At 36.7% G+C, this 21,441-nt stretch overlaps 1 protein-coding gene and 1 long non-coding RNA gene across 6 annotated transcripts; both read left to right on the plus strand.

Moving 5' to 3' along the window:
* Window positions 1–1,548: 1,548 nt before the first annotated feature.
* Window positions 1,549–13,137, plus strand: LOC130094920 (metal transporter CNNM3). 5 transcript variants are annotated; one of them, XM_056261467.1, is made up of 10 exons: window positions 1,549–3,055; window positions 4,765–4,908; window positions 4,994–5,152; window positions 6,503–6,672; window positions 8,543–8,639; window positions 9,241–9,371; window positions 10,885–11,011; window positions 11,271–11,335; window positions 11,585–11,603; window positions 12,761–12,848. In XM_056261467.1, exons 1-8 carry the CDS (start codon window positions 1,672–1,674, stop codon window positions 11,318–11,320), a joined length of 2,262 nt encoding a protein of 753 aa, XP_056117442.1. In that variant the 5' UTR covers window positions 1,549–1,671; the 3' UTR covers window positions 11,321–11,335; window positions 11,585–11,603; window positions 12,761–12,848. The 5 variants fall into 5 exon arrangements, 4 of the variants coding, with proteins under 4 accessions (XP_056117442.1, XP_056117441.1, XP_056117443.1 ...); XR_008808025.1 differs by having other exon boundaries at window positions 11,271–11,603; XM_056261466.1 differs by lacking the exon at window positions 11,585–11,603 and having other exon boundaries at window positions 12,761–13,137.
* Window positions 13,138–14,981: 1,844 nt separating this feature from the next.
* LOC130094967 (uncharacterized) lies at window positions 14,982–15,306 on the plus strand. The gene is made up of 2 exons (XR_008808031.1): window positions 14,982–15,129; window positions 15,174–15,306. It is a non-coding gene; the product is annotated as an uncharacterized LOC130094967 (long non-coding RNA).
* Window positions 15,307–21,441: the final 6,135 nt, after the last annotated feature.

The raw sequence follows: 21,441 nt of genomic DNA on the forward strand, positions 1-21,441 counted from the left end.
AATGTTTTGTTGCCTTTACAAGAGATTTAAATCTAAAGCAATAAATAGTTATTTGTTTCTTTTTTACAATGTTTAATGTACAATTGCACACTTGAGAGAAGAAATAAGTTGCATTTTACCTAGTGCTGTCAAATCGATTAATCCCGATTAATCACATCTAACATAAAAGTTTTTGTTTATATAATATATGTTTCCAAACCTGACCGATACTGTACACACACACACACACACACACACATATATATTATATAAACAAAAACTTTTATGTTAGATGCGATTAATCGCGATTAATCGATTTGACAGCACTAATTTTACCTCAACTGACATTCTTGAATTATGATATTTGGCTAGTATATACTTCAACTGAAACCAAAACGTGGGCACTGCGAGCTCTGTTCTGCGCCGTAAGATGTTGTATTATAACCAAAGTTACAACACATGGAATTAAATTTGTGAGTGAACCCATTGGCCAAAGCCTTTTGCACTTTGATTTGTCTGTTTAATTCTCATGTTCCTCTCTTATTGCACAGGGACTCTGTTTTGTGGGGGTGGGGATGCTGTTGCTGTTGCTGCTTGAAACTAATGAAATTCCTGTGAGCGTGCCGCTGAGATTTCCATCCCAGCTCTGTAATCTGCTTTTAATGTTCACCATAGTTTCTGCTGAGGAATTGTACGGTAGAGATGCTGTGCAGGTTCCCCTTGTTTGATCATTAGACCACGGTGAAGGTTAAAGATTACAAATGTGAGTTTTCAGGATCCACGGTTGCATTTTCAACTCTGCATTTATTTACTTTTCGGGGTCATGACCTATATTGACCTTTCAAACAGTTCAGGGTGTTGTATTGCATACTAAGCACACTTTGTTTGGGGTTCACTAAAGTGTGAGTACACTCTTGTCTTCCATTACACAAGTGAAATAATGAAAAAGAATGAGGTATGAGTTTTTTTCATATTTATTTAAAAAAACAAACTAACAATGATTTTCCCCATGCTTTTCCTATCCTCAAGTTGCTCCTGTTTAAAGGGAAATGCAAATGTACTGTACCTCCCACGAACACAATCGTATTTAAAGCAATGTGTATATAGTATTTTGTATTTCTTTTTGAGTTCTGATGATGTATATCTAAGAGATATTTCTCTAATAAACACCTCTTTTGCTCAGTCTGTCTGTGCAGTGCATTTATTCCAGTTGCAAAAACATTTTGCACGCTGTAAAACATTGCGGTCAGTTTTTAACTTATAAACGTTGTTACTCTATGCTATAATCGTTTAAAACCTGTAAATGTTTAAATAAACCTTCTCTGTTTTCGACTGCACAACCAGATAAAGGCGTTTATTTATTTTTTCAAAAAGCCTTGAGAAGATGCTAATCTCACAGGCTGACGCTCCACAGTGCCGTTGTAGGCGTGGTTTACCATGCCATCCCGTACTCCGATTGGTCAAGCGCGAACTTGCCGTTCTGTCATTGGTCCATCATTGACACGACGTAGCGTCCGTTCGAAAAAGAAACTGTGTTCATTGTGGCTCCAGAGTTCGGGGCCACGTCTGTGCCTGTTTCTTAAGAATCTCGGAGCCAACATGGCGGCCGGACCTAGCCAGTTTCCCACACCGTTTTATATGAAAACAAGTGAAAAAGTAGGAGGGTAGCAGCAACAACATCAGCAGCGTCACATGATTCATAAAGCCAGGCTGCCCTGTTCCAATATGGTGGTCAGCTTGGCGGAGCTGCGTCTCCCGTTGATCATATCTTTCCTGTGCGGGTTCGGAGCCTGCAGCCTTCAAGAAGTGCAGGTTTTCGGGCTGCGCCTGGAGGACCCCAGCGAGCTGGTGTACCGGCACGAAGGGGTCATCGTAGCTCCAAACGGGACCAATTTCACGCTCAGGTTGTTTGGGTCCTACCTGTCCAATGAGACCTGGCCGTGGGTCGCGTTCGCCGCGCCTGGAGACTGTTTGGCTGACCCGTGCGCGATGGAGAAGTGTCGCAGGTCCGCTTCGTTCCAGGTGCGCGGCTTGGTTGAGGAACGTGAGGAAAACAGCAGGCTTATAGAAGTCCATGCCGAGGTTGCAACATCCGAGACGCAGAATAAAGATGCAGAGCCTGTTTTCCATCACATCTGCGTCTTAAAGGGCCAGACGTGGGGGTCATTCGGGTCGGACAAGTTTCTCATTAAGGACCCGGGTGTACCATCTGATTTCATTCCGTTATGGGGTTTGGTTTTGGTGCTTGTACTTCTGGTTTTGATTTGCTGTGTGGTCAGATGCTTGAATCTGAGTTTGCTGTGGCTGGACCCACTGGAGCTGTATGTTCTGCACAGCTGTGGTTCAGAGGATGAGAAGCGGGCGGCCAAGCGCCTCAAGCCCATCCGGAGGAGAGGAAACGTTTTGGTGTGCTCTCTCCTGTTCATTTGTGCATTGGGTCACTCTGTGCTCGGTGTTCTGTTGTACCGCCTCTATGGGTCCATCCTCCCCGCTGTGTTCACTAGCGGCTTCCTCATATTCCTCCTGGCTGAGTTGGTTCCTCATATTGTATGTTCGGGCTATGGGTTCCAGGTGGCACCGGGTTTGATATGGCTGGCCCAGATCTGTCTCATTCTGACGTGTCCACTTTCCTGTCCTCTCGGACTCCTGCTGGACTTGATCCTCCACCGGGACGTGAGCACCTGCGGCATCCGCGAGAAAACCATGGAAATGATTCGGACTAGTGTGAACGATCCGTATAATGAGTTTGTCAAGGTGGAGTTCAGTAAGGGCGCTCTCAGGACCAAAACCGTGGAGGATATCTTGACCCCTCTGAAAGATTGCTTCATGCTGCCTTCCACGGCCGTTCTGGACTTCAGCACCATGTCTGAGATCATGCAGAGCGGATACACTCGCGTCCCTGTGTACGAAGAGGAGAGGTCCAATATCATCGAGATCCTGTACGTGAAAGACTTGGCGTTGGTTGATCCAGAGGACCGCACTCCCATGACCACCATCACAAAGTTCTACAACCATCCTCTGCATTATGTTTTTAATGACACCAAGCTGGATGCAATGCTGGAAGAATTCAAAAAAGGCATGTTAAATCCTAAGCCGATGCCTTCAAACTACATGTATCGGCGACGCGTTCAACCTTTATTTGACTTAGGCCCATATTGAATGTATATAATATTTGGGGTTTTATTTTCATCAAACACTTTATCTATTATTTATTCAAGTATTAATACTTTTTATAATACACTGCCCGACCAAAAAAAGTCTCTGTTTGGATTTAAATAGGTTAATGTGTCAATGATGGGATCATTATTTCAGTGATTATTATGTTTCTTTTATATTATATGTTTGGCAACAGTTCTTCTAACCCTAATTGATGGAGTGTGTAGCTTTTCATTTCTTAAACAACCATGTATGAGACACATCATGACCATATTCCAGGATGATAATGTCATGAAGAATCATTTCCACACATGAATCGTCTCCTCTGAGTCCAGAGCTTAAATTCATTGAGAGTGTTTGGGATGTGCTGGAGGAGACTTTACAGAGTGCTGGACTCTTGCATTGACAATACCAAAAATGAATGCACCTCTTGATGGAAATAAATGTTGTGATGCTATTACCATCAAGAGGTGCATCCATTTTTTCCTACATGGTGGTTTAAGAAATGAAAAGCTACACACTCCATCAATTAGGGTTAGAGAACTGTTGCCAAACATATAACATGATAGAAACATAATAATCACTACAATGATGCTCCTTTCGTTGACACATAAGCATTTGCCTATTTAAATCCAAACAGCGACTTATTTTTGGCCGGGTAGTGTATAATAATATATTAAATAATATATTTAAATGTGTATGTTTTTATTATTGTTATTAATCTGTCATAATGGGTTAGTAGTGTCTTGATAACTTGATAATCATAATCAGATGCCTTAAAACTGGGTGTGTCGGTGTGCAACCAATATTTTAACAATTATTAAGTATTTTTGTTGGCATGATTAGGCAGATATTGATCGCATATAAATATTCAGGCTTTTATTTTCACAAAACTTTTTATGAAATATTTTAATTTCTATCTTATTATTTTTTTCTTCATATTTGTATGTTAAAATACACCTAAAACTGTGTTTATAATATCAGTGTTTATAACACATCTTTCTTTAATACTTGATTCAGATCACTGGAATTTTTTTATTTTTTATTTTTTTGGACAATTTATATATTTTTTGTATACTTAACAATAACATTAACGCCACTATGGCTAGTGGTTTTCCAAAGTTACTAGTCACTCAGCATTTGGCTAATATTTTGACCGATACCATGGAGAAAAACTGCCATATAGATATTTTTAATATTATCTCATAATTTGGCAGCAGGAATATTAGGCTGCTGTCACTTTAAGACCTGATGCACGGATCCATTATACTGTTACACATGCGTTTCTTTCTCAACTGTTTACATTCACTTAAAACATAACTGACTGTTTACATTAATACTCTCCAAGACCGGCATTTTGACATTATTTTGTGTGTATTTGATTGTTTAAGTGCAATAAGCAGCGAGAAATAACTCAATTTAGTACTGAGAGGTGGCTTTATGTGAACGCACTTTGGGTGAGAGCACAAAATCTGCGGGAATTAGTAAAATTATGCTCAATACGCACAATCCCACGCTGAATTTCAAACTGTATCACCAAAACAATGCAATTTTAGAAACTTAAGAGTAAAACAAAGTCATTGCGAAGCTGCTTCCTCTAAAGCAAATGTTCTCTGTCTGTCCTCACAGGAAACTCACACCTGGCCATCGTTCAGAAGGTGAATAATGAGGGCGAAGGAGATCCGTTCTACGAGGTTCTGGGGCTGGTCACGCTGGAGGACGTTATTGAGGAGATCATCAAATCTGAGATCCTGGACGAGTCTGATGGTTACAGTGAGTAGCTGCATGCTGTGTTTTTGAGTTGATAGCTGTTGCATCATTTGATCTGAATTATAATGTGTTTTGTCTTCTTCCACAGTGGACATGAAGGTGAAGCGTCCGATGGCCCCGCTGGAGATTCCCCTGGAGCCGCGCAGCGTTCATGACGAGTTCTCCATCTTTAAACCTCCAGAGGGCGAACCGAAGATCCGCACCTCTCCTCAGCTGTTGCTGGCCACCCACCGCTTCCTATCCCGAGGTCTGCCTGCTTCAATATACTGAAAATTGCTCTGTGTGTGATCTGTTTAAAATGACTTTTATAATCCTTATTCAGTATTCATGAACAACAAAAAATAATGGAAATGCATTGGTCAGAAGGGAACCCTTCAGTGCTTTTGGATGGTAAAATCATTAGTACTCAGCCTCAAATGGCTTATTCTTCTCAAGGGTAAAATGTAAAATAACAAAAATTATTTTATAAAGCGAATAACAGACCAAATATAAAAGGCAGCCATTCTAAAAAATTGCTTTAAAAATGATCATAATCTCAAAAAAAAAAAAAAATCACACTATCGTTAACTAAAGGGACAGTTCACCCATCATTTATCTCATCATTTCCTCACCGTCAAGTTGTTCCAAACCTGTATGAGTATCTTTCTTCTGTTGAACACAAAAGAAGATATTTTGAAGAATGTCGGTAACCAAACAGTTGTTGGACCCCATTGACTTTCATAGTATGGAGAAAAAAAATACTATGGAAGTCAATGGGGTCCATCAACTGTCTGGTTACCAACATTCTTCAAAATATCTTCTTTTGTGTTGTTCAACAGAAGAAAGAAACTCATACGGGTTTGGAACAACTTGACGGTGAGGAAATGATGACGCTATCCCTTTAACACTGTCAAAGCAAGCAACTTGTCATATTTATATAATTCTACTGATGTGTGGTCAGATCTTCAAGCGTGGGTCGTCCGATGTTAGAGCTGAATCACTTTTAAATCACTCTCTTTATCTACTGTTATGTTTATATACAATATGCACTAATGTTCAAAAGTTTGGGGTCAATTAGATGGGGGGGATTAATACTTTTATTCACCAAGGATGCATTTAATTGATCAAAAGTTTCAGTAAGACATTTATAATGTTACAAAAAAATCCTGAAAAATTGATCACAAGTTCCACAAAATATGAAGCAGCATGACTGTTTTTATTGATAATAATCAGAAATGTTTCATGAGCAGCAAATCAGCATATCAGAATGATTTCTGAAGGATCATGTGACACTGAAGAGTGAAGTAATGATGCTGAAAATTCAGCTTTGATCACAGGAATAAATCGCACGTTAAAATATATTCAAATAGAAAACTAAATAGTAATTTTTAATGTACTCTATTTGAAGCCTTTCAAAAACATAAACACATCTTACCGGCCCCAAACGGTATATTTGTTAGCCTGACAAGAAGGAAGTGCAGAAGAAGAAAGTGCTCAACTTTTAGAGGACATTCCCAGTGTCTCGGGTCAATGGCGGGACGGTTTGTGCTTGTTATGGGCCAGTTAATGGAGGTGATTTCATCCGCCAGTAAACACTGCACCGCTCTGTCTGTTTCAGAGGTGGAACATTTCAGCCCGCAGCGCGTGTCAGAGAGAGTCTTATTTCATCTGCTGCGGCACCCCAGCGTCAACCAAGAAGTGAAGTTTGACCCCGGGAACCGGCTCAGTCCTGATCACTACCTGTACACGCGGAACCACCCTGTGGATTACTTCATTCTGCTTCTGCAGGTGCGAGAACAACACACACCACACACCACACACCACACGATAAACCTACGTTTCAATGTGCCTGTGTTTGTGGACATGTGTTCCAAGCTCATAAATACATTATCTAAATATGATATTATTACTATTAGTAGCAGTAGTATTTTTATTATTAAAATATTCACACTAAAAATTATATTTTGCTAAGACCTATATATCAGTAAATGAAAATGCTAAATATCTGCACTCTAAAATTATTTTTATTAGGTTTAAGTAGGAGATTAAAACAGTGCACACATTTCGGCTGTCTGCCTTCATCTGTGTTTAACATTGATAATAATTCCTGTTGTTATTATTATTTTAAAAAATTATAGTTATATTTAAAATATTTTACAAATAAATAAATATTTAAATTATGTATTAGTATTAAGCTGTCCGAATGTGTTAATGGTGTTTAAACTTTTTTTTTTTACTATTTCTTATCATAAGTTCACATTCTTGGTCATAGTGTATGTAAGGCACTTTATAAGCACTGGTGTAAATAATATTGTTAATGAATATACAATATCTAAATATGATATTAGTAGTAGTTGTAGTATTTTTATTATTAAAATATTATTATTTAAAACAACATTTGAAATATATTTAATATTTGATCATTAACATTGCTAATTTAATAATAAACGCCCGTTCACACCAAGGATTACTATACAGATAACAATAAGGACATAGTTCTAGAAATATATACATGTATGTAAAAGAAATAGTCCACAACACAACTATAGCGATAATGACACTGAGAAATTATACCGTTGGAATCATAGATATCCATAATAAAGGCTAGATGTCTTACGCGGAGTCTCTATCGTCATCACCGGCGGCCATCTTGTCACAGGCAAGCTTTCTGGCGGGCTCTGTGGTACCTTGACGGATTTACAAACGATTTTTTTATTTCTTACAAACATTATTAACGTGGCTATAATTCTGGATGATTATTTATTGATACACTTATTATTCATAAGTATGCAGTGTCATAACTACATCTCTGACGTTTATAACAAACCAAACTGTTTGAAAATCGGTGGAAAATTGAGCAAGTTATGGTTATTTAAAAAGTACATGCACCATTAAAACACAATGTTACGAGTGAGCGAGCTGCCTGTGACAAGATGGCCGCCAGGTGCGGACGTCGACCTCCATTGGCCAGCAGCGCGGACGAGACATCTAGCCTTTATTATGGATATCTATGGTTGGAATCACTTTCAGAATGATATTTTCCCACTGAAAAACGCTAAAAACATTGACAGCCAATCAGAATCCATCCTGCTTTAAAGAGCTCGAGCTTTTAAAGTGACAGATGACAAAACTACAGCGCGCACTTTAAACAGAGCGATATCGTCTGCTGCTGTAAACACTAATATAGTTATCGTTCTTGGTGTGAATAGGCCCTAATATTAATAATTAATATGTAATAATAATGAATCAAAACAATAATACTAAAATTACTATAATTATTGTTGTTATAAAATTATATTTAATGTATTACATTTTACATTAAATAATATTTAAACATTGATAAATAAATTATTTTATTGTTGGAATGTGTTAGTAGTAGTAGCTTTAGAAGAGCTCGATTTCTTATTATAGTTTCGCATTCTTGATCATGGCCCTGTCCATTTATACAAGGGAGAGTTTGTCTGGCCATATTTCAGCCTAAAATAAAAAAATAGGTCATGTAAACGTAAAATGTAAATAATACATTTTTATAACAAAGTATTAAATAGCTTATTTATATCAATTGAAATGAATATTTTGAATTATAAGATAAAAGTTTGTATTTTTTGATGAGATATTTGTGTGATAGATGTTTGTGTGCATGTTTGTGTGTGTGTAGGGCCGTGTGGAGGTGGAGATCGGGAAAGAGGGATTAAAGTTTGAAAACGGCGCGTTCACTTACTACGGCGTCTCAGCGCTCACAGCTCCCTCCTCAGGTACGGCGTTTTAGGATAATCCCAGATCATCTCTAAATCCATCATTCTAATCTATTTATAATGCGGCTTAACAAAAACAAAGAGCGCTGACTCATGAATGTTGGCTTCAAAATTCATGATAGTCAAAGACATTCTTTAAGCTGTAGGGCAACAAGACAAAAACGGCTGATTCTGCAAGCCTTTTGTGTTTTGAAAGCAAAACAGCCATAGGGGGCTATTGTTTAAATGTTGATGTTTCACCTAACCAGTCATGCCACAAACCTTCAATGTTTTTCTGTCCTCGCTGAGAGTAACATGTTTGCATCCAATTAGAACATATTAGTTGATTAATGTACAGTTCAGTGGATTGGAATTTTAAACCAATGAGATTTTACTGTGGGTGGGGCTACCAACAAAACAGCAAAAATGTAAAGCATCAGTTCTCGCAGTAGCGGTTAGTTAAGACACAAAACCCAGATAAACATCAGATTAAGTGATTAGATTGATCACTTGTTGTTTTATTGCGTAACGCCTGATTAGCTCCACAGTGTTATTGCACTACCATGAATGTCAGCAGTCCATGTTGTGGTATATTGACCGTAACGACTGTCGGTGTGATCAGTCCACCAGTCTCCGGTGTCCACACAGCATCAGTCCCCCAGAGACCCCTTTGAGCTGGGAGAAGCCACCAGCCCGTCCAGCTACTGTCCCGACTACACAGTCCGAGCCCTCACAGACCTGCAGTTCATCAAGGTGAGCGCACAACTTTCCTTTTACTCCTTTTGTGCTTTTTTTTGTTGTTGCAATAAGTAGGCATTAGTACGTATTTGATTCAATTCAAATTTATTTGTATAGCGCTTTTCACAATACATATTGTTTCAAAGCGGCTTTACAGAAAGTGCATTTCAGAAGTGTACATAGAAAAATAAAATATTTGATCACTGAGCATTGATTGTGAATCAAAATTGACCCTATTTATTTTCATAATACATGTTCCAAGTCTAATTGTGCATGATTCGTCAATGCATTTTAAAAAAAAATAAAAATGTTTCTCCTTCATTTTAATAATAAAAAAAAGTGTTTTTCTATTTTTCTCACTATAGAAACTGATTTTTTATTTTCTGGTAAAATATTTTAAAAAAATTATTATATGATTAAATACTCAAACATTAATAATGTTATTACTATTGTTGTTGATGTTGTTATTTTAACATTTAAAATTTAATGTTAAATATATATAATAATATATTAATGTAATTAAATATTGTTAAATATTTATATTTATTATTAAATAAATACAATTTAAATATATTTTTAATTTATTTTTTAAATACTCAAACATTTCTAATTTAATTAATATTGTTGTTGACATTGTTATTTTAACATTTAAAATTAAGTATTTAATATACATATATAAGATTATATATTATATTAAATCTATATTTTTATTATATTTTTAACATTTAAAAATATTTTTAAATATATTTAAATGCTCAAACGTTGGTAATTTCATTACTATTGTTGTTGATATTTTAACATTTCAAATTTTATTTAGAAATACAAAATAAAATAGCAATTAGAATAGTTTTTTTTTTATAGATAAAAGTTTTTCGAGACAGACCGACCATTAGCTCTGATGTGGTTAAGAGATTATGTATGCGTTGCGTGCACATTACATAATTAAGTCTCACATACAATCTGAGATACTACTATTTGAATATTTGGCAATAAATATGAAATATTATTTTTATACCTATAACCTTGGAGTATAAGTCAACAGTTTTATATTGTACTGTTTTTTTTTTTAATTTGATTAATGGAATTGTAGTTCATTTCCAGCAGAAGTTTTTTGCTTTAAATCAAAGTTTGTAATGTTGAGATCCTTCTCATAGGTTTTTATATTTGGCCCCTACACATCCTTTCATCATTACACGATTTCAAAACTCACCTTAAAACATATCTTTATGCTACTTGTATCCCGTGATTTCTATGTTTATGTACCACTATCTCAATTTATTTGTATTGTTTCTATGTCTTGTTTGTATGTCATGTTTCTATGTCATGTTCCTATGTCATGTTTATTTGTACTTTATTGTAAAGCGACCTTGAGTATTCTGAAAGGCGCTATATAAAATAAACGTATTATTATTATTATTTACTTAAAGTTTTTTTACTTTTTGGTCGCACATGGGTAATGTTCTTGTGTGACCTTCAGAAAAGGATGCATTTTCTTTTTCTGCTGTTAAAATGGTCCCGTGTCCCACAGGTGACCCGTCTGCAGTACCTCAATGCCTTGATGGCATCCCGGGTCGCCCAGAGCCCCGACCCCCCTGAAATTAAGATCCTGCCCAACAGTCAAACCAAACTCCTGAACGAGAAAAACTCTACTCAAGGTGCGTGGCTTGAACACAGCAGCACACATGCATGAGACACAACATTGTGTGCTTTGTATTTTGCGGTGTAATTGGCTAGCATTGGAATGTTGTGGCGTCTAAACATGCAAGAACAAGTCAACCGGGAATGTCTATAAAACTGTGTTAAACGAGAGGCTTCTGTCTACATCCCTCTCTTCTGCTGAACTAAGACTGTGTTCTCTTTCTTTGTCTTTTTCTCTCCTTCCCTTCATTTTCTCTTCCTTTTTGTCTCCATTAGACTTTCAGCTCCACTATTCATTCTTTGACGCTATTGACAACTACTGTTAGTGTACTTTGCATGAGGTAAATGCAAGTGATAAGCATGATACGTTAAGTTTGAAACGTGTATCCCATCAGCACTCGAGGCATCACAGAGCGCCACCAGGTGGTTGGTATGATACATCAGTGCATGCCAAATGATACGGATAGCGGTTACATTTGAACGCATCACTGCTATGAGCTTAAGTCAGTCTTTTTTCCCCTAACTTTTCCCCTAAGTAACCCTCTTCTATATTAATGCTGTCTGTTGGCACCTCCACATTAAACTCTCAGACAGGATATAAATGTCCAGGTAAGTCTTCTTATGAAGTTCCCTTTTCTCAAGCAAACTGGTAACTAATTACAGCTGTTTTTGAGCCAATTAATAAATCAACTTTGGCTAAAGATGCTTTATACAATGCCCCTTTTAATATAGTAGGCATATATTGAAAGCCTATATTAACAGTATTTATTTTTTTACTTACCTATTTACAATTCAAATGGTAAATGGGTGAATCTTACAAAACCTGTAACGGAATATGTGTCCATATTTCACTCCAAAATCAAATGAAATGAATAAGAAATTATACTGGTCTAAAAAAAGTTGTTACAGTTATGCACATTATCTCACCAGTTTCATTACTATAACAAAAAAGAACAAAGATATACATATTTAAATTGTAAAATACATCATATTAGTATTTGTTGTGCCAGCTATAAAATATATGAATGTATTTTTTGTTTTCACTTAAAAGCAGTCAAATTAAAATTGAGTAATGTACAATAGCTTTTATTACACTAATGAGAATCTAATGAGAATAGAAAAGAACTCAAAAGTAAATAATGCATTAATTACAAGGGCTGAATTGTCACTATTATAATGTGAAAAAAAATTTTTTTAAACTAAAATATGCCTAATTCTTCTGCAACATATATATATATATATAAAATAAACATTTATTTAAATATTTGGTTTGAAATGTGTTTTTGTGGTCACCAATACTCTCTCTGTCAGTTTAGAAAAGCCCTAAACAATTATCAGCTAATAAACAGTCATTTTAGATTGGGGAAAAAAATGGCTATTAATAATATCATAAATAATGTAATAATCAGTATCAGGCAAAAAGTCTAAATCGATGGATCCAAAGCTTTATTTGTTATTGAACTTTTTCCTTTCACAGGAAACCTCATAGTTTTTCATACATCGCTGTACTGTACTTGTCTTCCGATAATAAATAAGCTACTAATATATGACAAATGTCTCTAAGTTACAATCATTCATTGGACTTAAAATTAAATGGAAATTGTTTCTCGATCTCTAAATCCATCTACAATTTGCAAACACTTTTGAAATCTCAGCCACAGTATTTCGGTCATTTTTGGACACGCTCCAGTGAATGATGTCAGAACATGAAAGATGAATGTGTGTTTTTGACGGATGGTTTCCTTCTGGTTTCCTGGGATCTGCAGGTGTGAGCAAGAGCCAGGAATCTAGTACAGACGAGGATCTTCACAGCCAGAGAGGAGCGTTTTGACCTTCTATCTAACCTTCCTCGAGAACTCGCAAGGATTTTATTATGACAACTAATTTGTTTGTTGCCGTCTCATACGAATCTTTTACTCCTGGAATGCAGCGAGGGAGCCAGATGGAGGACTGTTGAGGAAAACAAAACGCTGTGCAAGACGTGTCATTCTGGTCAGAGGCGATGTTCTCGCTCTTCTGCTTATTCAGCCGTTGCCTCTGATGTCACTTCCTCTATTCGCTATGTTTGAGTTCACTTATTTTCTTAAGGTGTATATGTGTGCATATGTACTACTAAATTAAATGGTGTTGTGCCAAGATCTTACTATTCCTGTCATATCATAGCAGTATTACACCCCTGAATCCGATATTGTCAAGCCCTAATGTGCCAAAATGAGTTCAGAGTGACAGAAAATACTCATTGACTCACCCTCGTTCCAAACACATAAGCTTGTGTTTTCAATGAACAACGTGTTTCCGCAGCTCTTTCACCATACAATGGCATTTAATAGTGGCTACAGCTGTCAGGAACATGCTTACAGGAAAAAAATGGATCTGAAGATTGATGCCGTTAGCTATCACAATTTAAAATTAGAATAATTTCCCCAAATTTAACTTTAGAACCCAAATATCCAATGTATCGCTAGTACATATTTCAAGTTGACTAAACTTAGAGACAGCACAGCACAAAAACTTGATTTTTTAAGTTTAAATAATTGTATGACTTACTTCATTGACACAATCAAATATCATTCTCCATACATATTTGAACTGGAATAACCAAGGCATAATGTCATCAAATCTGAACATGAATATGATTTCATAGGTTTCACAAAGGTTTGATGGAGTGTCTTTAGATCATATAAAAGATATTAGATGCAGAGGTTTTAGAAATGTCTACACTTGGTCCCTTTCTGATTATTTGCTGAAAAACATCATTTGGAGAGTGACATTAAAACTCGCCGCGCTGATTTCTCTGTGATCCCGACCCATTTCCCACCGCATGCCTGCACTCGGCTGCCTTTCAATTCTGCATCTCAGAAACATTTGAATAATATTAGGTGACTATGCCTTGCTTGACTGTAGCGATGTAGCTAACAGTATACATGAAAAATATCGAACATTTCCCAAACTGGCGCTAATGACCATTCCATCGGAATAACCGGAAAAATAGATCTTAGCAATATTACAAATCCCAATGTTATATTTTGAAACATAGAAACATTGTGTAGATGGTTAATTAAACTAAACTCTTTTTTATTAATGATTCTATAATTTTTTATTTTTTGCCATTCCATGGTTTTCTGTTATAATGAGTTCTATCCGTTCCATGCTTGTCAGAGAAGATGCTTGTTTTTAAACACTCTTTATGACATTCCAGCGAACCATTCAAAAGTTTGGGGTTGGGAAGATTGTCATATTTTTGAATAAGTCTTTTCTGCTCACCGAGGCTGCATTTATTTGATCCAAAATACTGTAAAACAGTAATATTGTAAAATAATATTATAATTTATAATAACTGTTTTCTATTGTAATATATTTTAAAATGTAATTTATCATCACTACTCGAGTCTTCAGTGTCATGATCCTTTAGAAATCATTCTAATATGCTGATTTGCTGTTCAAGAATATTTATTATTATCAATGTTGACAATTGTTTTCCTTTTTTTTCTTTTTCAGGATTCTTTGATAAATAGAATGTTCGAAAGAACAGCATTTTTTTAGATAAAAAAAATCTTTTGTAACATTATAAATGTCGTCCTTTTTCATCAATTTAATTATTATTTTTTATTTCTTAAAAAGTCTTACCCCAAACATTTGAATGGTATAGTGTGAACTTTGGGTTTTGTTGTGCAAAGAAAGATGTGAGATTTGAGTAACTGAGTAAAAGGAAAGACCTTCTTTTGTGTACAAGAAATGCAAGCCTTCATTCAGCCTTGTTCAGTTTTACTAATGCAAATAATCATGATGTTATGATGCTATTTTTAGTAGTATTTTACAAGTGTGCATATTTATGTTGTCTTCATTATAACCCAACTGCTAAAAACTGACTGCACCGAAGTAAATATTTTTCTGCTGTTAAAAATCTTGTATTGTTTTTTCTGTTGTAAAAGTATATTTATATGGTCACAAAATAATGAATGTATATGTATATATATATATATATATACATACATACATACATACACACACACACACATATTAAAAATACCTTTCTTGTCTTACTCTATCAAGAGAAAAGCTGGGGGTTTTATATCGGGTGAGATGACTGTAAATTAATATGAAGCTTCTGAAACAGAGAGGTGACGTGGGAACAGTTTCTGGCAGATGACAATTCTTCAGGTACAAACATGTTACCAGGGACTCAAACACACTTTTACTTCTGACCAGCCATTTTTGAGATTCAAATCTTCTCTGTATTGTATATGAGCCGTCGAATCCTCTTGATAGCAACTGTTTCATAGGAAATAAATACAAACCAGTGCTAAAATGATTGTCTTTCATTTTGTATTCTGTTTCCAGTGCGTGTTGCAGAGCTCCAGTAATAACTTGTAGATGATACATTAAATAGATCTAGAGCAGGGGTGCATGGGGAACGTTGATCCTGGAGGGCCATTGTCCTGCAGAGTTTAGCTCCAACCCTAATTAAACACACCTGAAGCTAATCAAGGTCTTCAGGATTGCTAAAGTTACAGGCAGGTGAGTGTTTTTTCCAGGGTTGGAGCTAAACTCTGCAGGACAATGGCCCTCCAGGATCAACGTTCCCCACCCCTGATCTAGAGGTTACCAATATGGTATGTCTATGCAGAATACAGAAATGCTTGTTATTAGCGACACTGATGGCCGTTTAGTGAACTGCAGCCATCAACATATTGCTCGATGTTTGCGCTTTCCTTTCAACAACACAACAAAAATGACAGCGGTGACAAAACAACCGTTAAGAAAGCATCAGGCGAGGTATTTAAAATGACACTGTTATAGTATAAAAGTAGCTTAGTATAAAGTTAGTCAGCTGCAAATATGGCTTGACCCCAAAAAAATTCTAACAAAAGGTTTCTTAGTGGTTTACAGTAGTATAAGATGTACTTCAAAACATCACGCCACCGTCAAGGACATAATGCTCATTTGGTGGGATGGAATCCAGGACAGTTTTGTTAGATTTCTTGCTTGCTCGTTACATCTTCCAGTGAAAACTGTTCAGTTTTCGACATGATCAGGAACCGTTGGAACAGCAAAGCAGGATCAATGGTTCGGTCTTGGGCAACTTTGATGGGTGGTTTAAAGGTGAACTAAGCAGTAGCGCGGGAAGGGGGGTGCTGCGGGGGCTGCAGCCCCCCTCGTCATAGCCACAGCCCCCTTGGTGGGGGCTGTGGACTAACATAATATTGTACTAAAAAACGTGGGGGGGGGAAATGAAAATATACATGCTGTGTTTGAGTGTTCAAGCTACGGAGAAAATGAAATAAAGTTTGAATTTGTCATGCTTAGTTTGTTCCGATCAGAGCATGTGAGCGGAGAGCGCATTTCTGAATCCCTCCGCTCGCTCATTCCGCTCAGGGTCGCGCGCTCAACCCTGAATGGCCTGCTGGTTCGAAAATATGTGGAATAAGGGCTGCCTCCGACTAAAGTTTTCTTCTAGTCGATTAGTAGTTGTTCATTTTAGCCACTGTGGACACATCGCCCCTCTTTATATTGATTTAATTACTTAAATAGGCTACAGGATGAGCGTTTACGTAGCCTAATATAGCCGCACTCAAGCGCACGCCCGCACTCATAAACCTTGCCACAAAGAACCGGCGAAAGTAATGATTATTAATGTGTCAAAAATAGCAAGGAGACATTTAATTGTTTATTAATAAACAGGTGTTTTCTGTGTCGCTGTAAAGATGAAGTTATGCGGACTCGCCATGAACGCCAGAGAGAAATGCACATTTGATTACATAATCAGAGAGTCGTCTATTTCTTTTCGTTTTGAATAGTTTCGTTTTAAAAGAAGACATTTCAAGCTAATAGATATCCTATATTTATAAAATCTGTGAGGCACAAGCTGAGTTCCGGCGCCCTCCAGTTTACGTGCAATGCAAGTGATCGCCGGCGCCTTACATTGTCTGCTATATTTGCTTCTTATTTAGCTATTAAATACAGGCAATTGTTTGATAAAACATATCAAAATTAAGATACAATTTATACTAAACGAAAATATTTTTAAAAGAGTCTTTCTACAACAACAACAACAAAGACATTTTGGGTATCTCATGATCTCATGTATCATGTCTTTCTCACGCTGCACGCTCACTTTCATAATCAACATTGATTAAATAAAAAATAACATTAGCCTATAATATTTAAACATAAATATGAAACTAAATATGTTTTCTTTATTGGCTACAACATATACAGAGAAATGTCATGTCTTGTCGTCAGCCATAACACAATGACGTCACATATTTTCCAACCCAGCCCTCAGCCCCACTCGCATGAAACAGCTTCCAGCGCGCCTGGAACTAAGTAACTTTTTTACCTTAACCGAACAGCTTTGGAGTCATTGTAATGTTTATGTTGCTGTTTCGTGTTGAATGGTGGTCGTCTCGCACCCCCCTGGTGCCTGTGAGCCGCAAAACCACCCTTGCAACTTTGGGCCGGCGAGCCGCCGGCCTGAATGTTAGGAAGTATCGTGTGATATCAGGTCTCGCGAGGTAACGAATTACTTTACGGCAAAAAAAAAAAAAAAAAAAGATCTGATAAATTCCTTCTTATACTGTATATGGATCAAATTCTGATAAAATGAGCATCAAACAGAAATAACCCGGCGCCATATATATGTGGTGTTGGGTGCGCGCAGCGCTTAAAGGGGTCATACCTTGTTATTTCCACTCGTTACAGCGTCCATCCTACTGAACAGGTACCGGTGTACAGGGGGAGGGGATCCAGCCGTGAGTGCGAGCCATCTCTGCGTGAGTGCTTTTCAGGACAGTACAAGTGCAAAATTAATACATTTTGTTTGAGCAAAATGGTACACACTGTGCTGCCAACAACATTTCAATAAGGCAACGATATCAAATGTCTCTTCCACCATCTTCTGAATTGCTGAAAATTGTGAATCTAGTTTTGTTGAGTTTAATATAATGCCACCTTTATCCACCTTTTTCCTGGTTAGCGAATTTACCCATGATTCATAGCGGGTTTGAACCGGAAGCCGGTTGTCCTTTTCCGGTTCGAAGCTTTATGAAGATTAAGCGCCGCTCGCTCAGAACGCCGCAGTGATGTGCTGGTTAGAAAATATGTTAAATAAGTAGGGCTGCCCCTGCCCGTGCACGACTGAAGTTGGGTTGGAAGTTATGTACGGACGGTATACTATAATGCTAAACCATAATGGGCGTTTTCGTAATATATTGACTATTCTGCATCTCAACGCACACATAAAGCTTGCCACAAAAAAACAGCAAAAGTAATGATTATGCATGAAACATTTGAAATGTTTATTAATAAACTAGTGTTTTCTGTAAGTGTCGACTGCGAAGATAAATTTGATGATGCTGACTCACCATGTTCGCAGTAGAGAACGCGCCTATAGAGAGAAATGTACACTTCATACGAATTAACCTATACATAAGCAGAGAGTACACATTTCAAGCTTTTAAAAGTACACATTTCAAGCTTTCTGTAGATATACTTCTCATGTATGTGAGGCAAGTAACTTATAGCCTACGCTGAGTTTCGTTGATTAATAAGATGCGCTCCAGTTCACGCGCCCGCGCCTCCGTGTCCTGTATATCTACTATATTTGCTTCTTATTTATTAGTATTCCAGGCAATTTGTTGATAAAACATTGATTAAAATGAAGATACAATTTATACTAAACGAAATTCACTTTAAAGAAAGGCTTTCTACAAAACAAAACTTAATAAGTGGTCAAAATCATGTCTGTCTGAGCCATTCCAAATGTTTTCCGATATTGGGCATCTTATGATCATATCTGACTCATCCCATGCGGTTCCCTTTTCATATAATCAACATAGATGCAATAAATAAATAAAACATTATTGTGAAACTTAAATATAAAACGTATGTTTAGTTTTTTGGTTTTTTTTTTTTTTACTTATATTTAAGCATCACTGCTCCGCTTTGCTCATGTGCTCTGGTGTGTAGCTTATAGCCTATACATGCATGTGTGCGTGATGTGATGGAGGGGTGCGATTTTCGATTAATAATTGAATAATACCCAGCGATCTTCGATTATTATTTTTGCTTGAAATGCCCATCCCTACTGTTAACCTATTAGGCGTTTGTCAACAAAATGGTGCGGAGAGACATACACCTTTTTCGTTGGATGCTTCAGTTTTAGCATAGCTAACCAAAAACGTCTACTCTCTGGTATTGAATGTAAGTTAGCTGATACGAACCGGACATGGGCATTCTCTCCGTTTTATCTTATGCTCAAAGCACCCAGTTTCTAAAAAGTTTTTTTTTTATCTTCTTTGAATTGTTAAAACAACCAACAAAAGCCAGTGGTGGAGGAAGTACTGAATCTCAGTACTTAAGTAAAAGTACAAATAACCAGAGACATATTTACTTTAGTAAAAGTAGAAGTACCACAATGACAACCCTACTTAAGTAAAAAGTAAAAATTACCTGATTTTAAATGTACTTTAAGTATTAAAAGTAAAAGTACTTGCATAACAATGTATTCTCTTAATGTCTATATTCTAATGATTAATAAAACAGTTAATTCTAACTCATTCAACCTAATACTCATATAATGATGTTCAATATGATGGAAAAGCAGTTATATTTTAAGTTTTTATCACCATTTCTGAACAAGCTTGCAATTAGGCAATATACACATCAAGCTTACTATATAGCCTACCCTTACTATATGGTATATATATATATATATATATATATATATATATATATATATATATATATATATATATATATATATATATATATATATATATATATATAAACACATATTATGTTAAAACGCCGTATATGACGGCGTTTGGCTGTAAACGCGATTCATTTATGGCGTAATTCTGAACCTCTTGGCTTGCCATACTAATCCTAACCAAACGTATAATACACACGCACCCCACATCACTACTACCAATGCGTTTCCTATGCATGTAAAAACTAATTTTCGTGTATAAATTGCACGATAAACACACTGCGTGCTATAGAGACGCATTTAGTGTGACCGGGTTGATATATCTATGGCAACCAAACTTTACTGGTGGTGAGACAGAAACGTGCGATGAACGGACGGTCAGGATGACGTTTTGGCAGAGGGGAAAAACTGATCAGAAAATTTAACGAAAATGTAACAGAACGTTGTAGAAATGTAGTGGAGTAGAAAGTATAATAATTGCTGCAAAATGTAACGAAGTAAAAGTAAAAAGTATGCACTATTAATTCTACTTAAGTAAAGTACAGATACGTGAAAAAATTACTTAAAGGTTCTCTAAGCGATCCTGGGTGACGTCACTTCTTGTTGACGTTCGAACTATTGTCAAACAAAACGGAGGCTAGCTAGACCCTCCCTCCTCCTCATCCGCACACTAACCCCCCAAACCACACCCCCAAACCCTTCTTGTCGGTCATTGGCTGGAACAGTTTGTTATGTTTTGGGGAGCGGGTCGCTGCAGTTTGTTTTTGGTGCTGTTTGTGAAGCATGGGCTGTCTACAGAGATCGCGTTTCTTTACAGTGTGTTCAGGGGACAGGCAGCCAGCGGATAGTGAGGAGATGTTTGCTGTATGTGACAAAAAATGTTTTGGCCTAAAAAACACATGACATCGCTTAGAGCACCTTTAAGTAAAGTAACGAAGTATTTGTACTACGTTACATTCCACCACTGTCAAAAGCACATGTAGAGCCTGAACTCATTCTCTCACTGCTAATACAGTACGAACCGGAAGTAGGCAACCGGGGTCGTCGTCATGGCGGCGCGCATTGTTTAGAGCAGAATAAGGTGGATACTCAAAAACATCTATAGAGGATGGGATGCATGACAGATGTATTACCTTATTCAAATTGAAATGAATGACCATTTTAGAGGGTTCACACACACTGTTCGGGCTAATTCAGAGTTGTTTATGATCAAAGTTATACAACTCCAATTTAAGTTACTTTTGGGTGCAATAACTTTTACATTGAATGTCAAGTGTGTGTTCTAGCAAAAAAAAAAAAAAGAGGGTATGTGTCCAAAAACAGGTACTGAGAAGGAGTTACATGACATAGGCTAAATCGTTTACAACTCTGGTTCAGCCCAAACAAAGATAAAACCTTACAGTAATCTCACAAAATCATGTATTTTATAAGTATGTAATCATGTCAGTGCAATTTAGACAAGTCCAATGGATTCATAGACCCAGAAAACATGGGGTTAGACACCAAGATTACTTGGCTATAGGTCAAATAGGATATTTAAAGGGCTTCCTGCCCATCTTGGACGCCATCTTGAAAATTACACCTTTCTAGGGTTCAAACTTTAGTAAACTTTTAGTATGTTATTAAGGACACCTAATACTACAAAAAAACAGCTGAGAAACCTTTTGTTCAAATTTTTTTAGGTTGTGTTTTTTTTCCATATATGCAGCCGTCTAAGTAGCCTATTTGAGGATATAT

The sequence above is a fragment of the Rhinichthys klamathensis genome, unplaced genomic scaffold (assembly GCF_029890125.1).
Source record: "Rhinichthys klamathensis goyatoka isolate OS25496 unplaced genomic scaffold, OSU_Roscu_1.1 h1tg000183l_1, whole genome shotgun sequence".
Classification (NCBI taxonomy): Eukaryota; Metazoa; Chordata; class Actinopteri; order Cypriniformes; family Leuciscidae; genus Rhinichthys; species Rhinichthys klamathensis.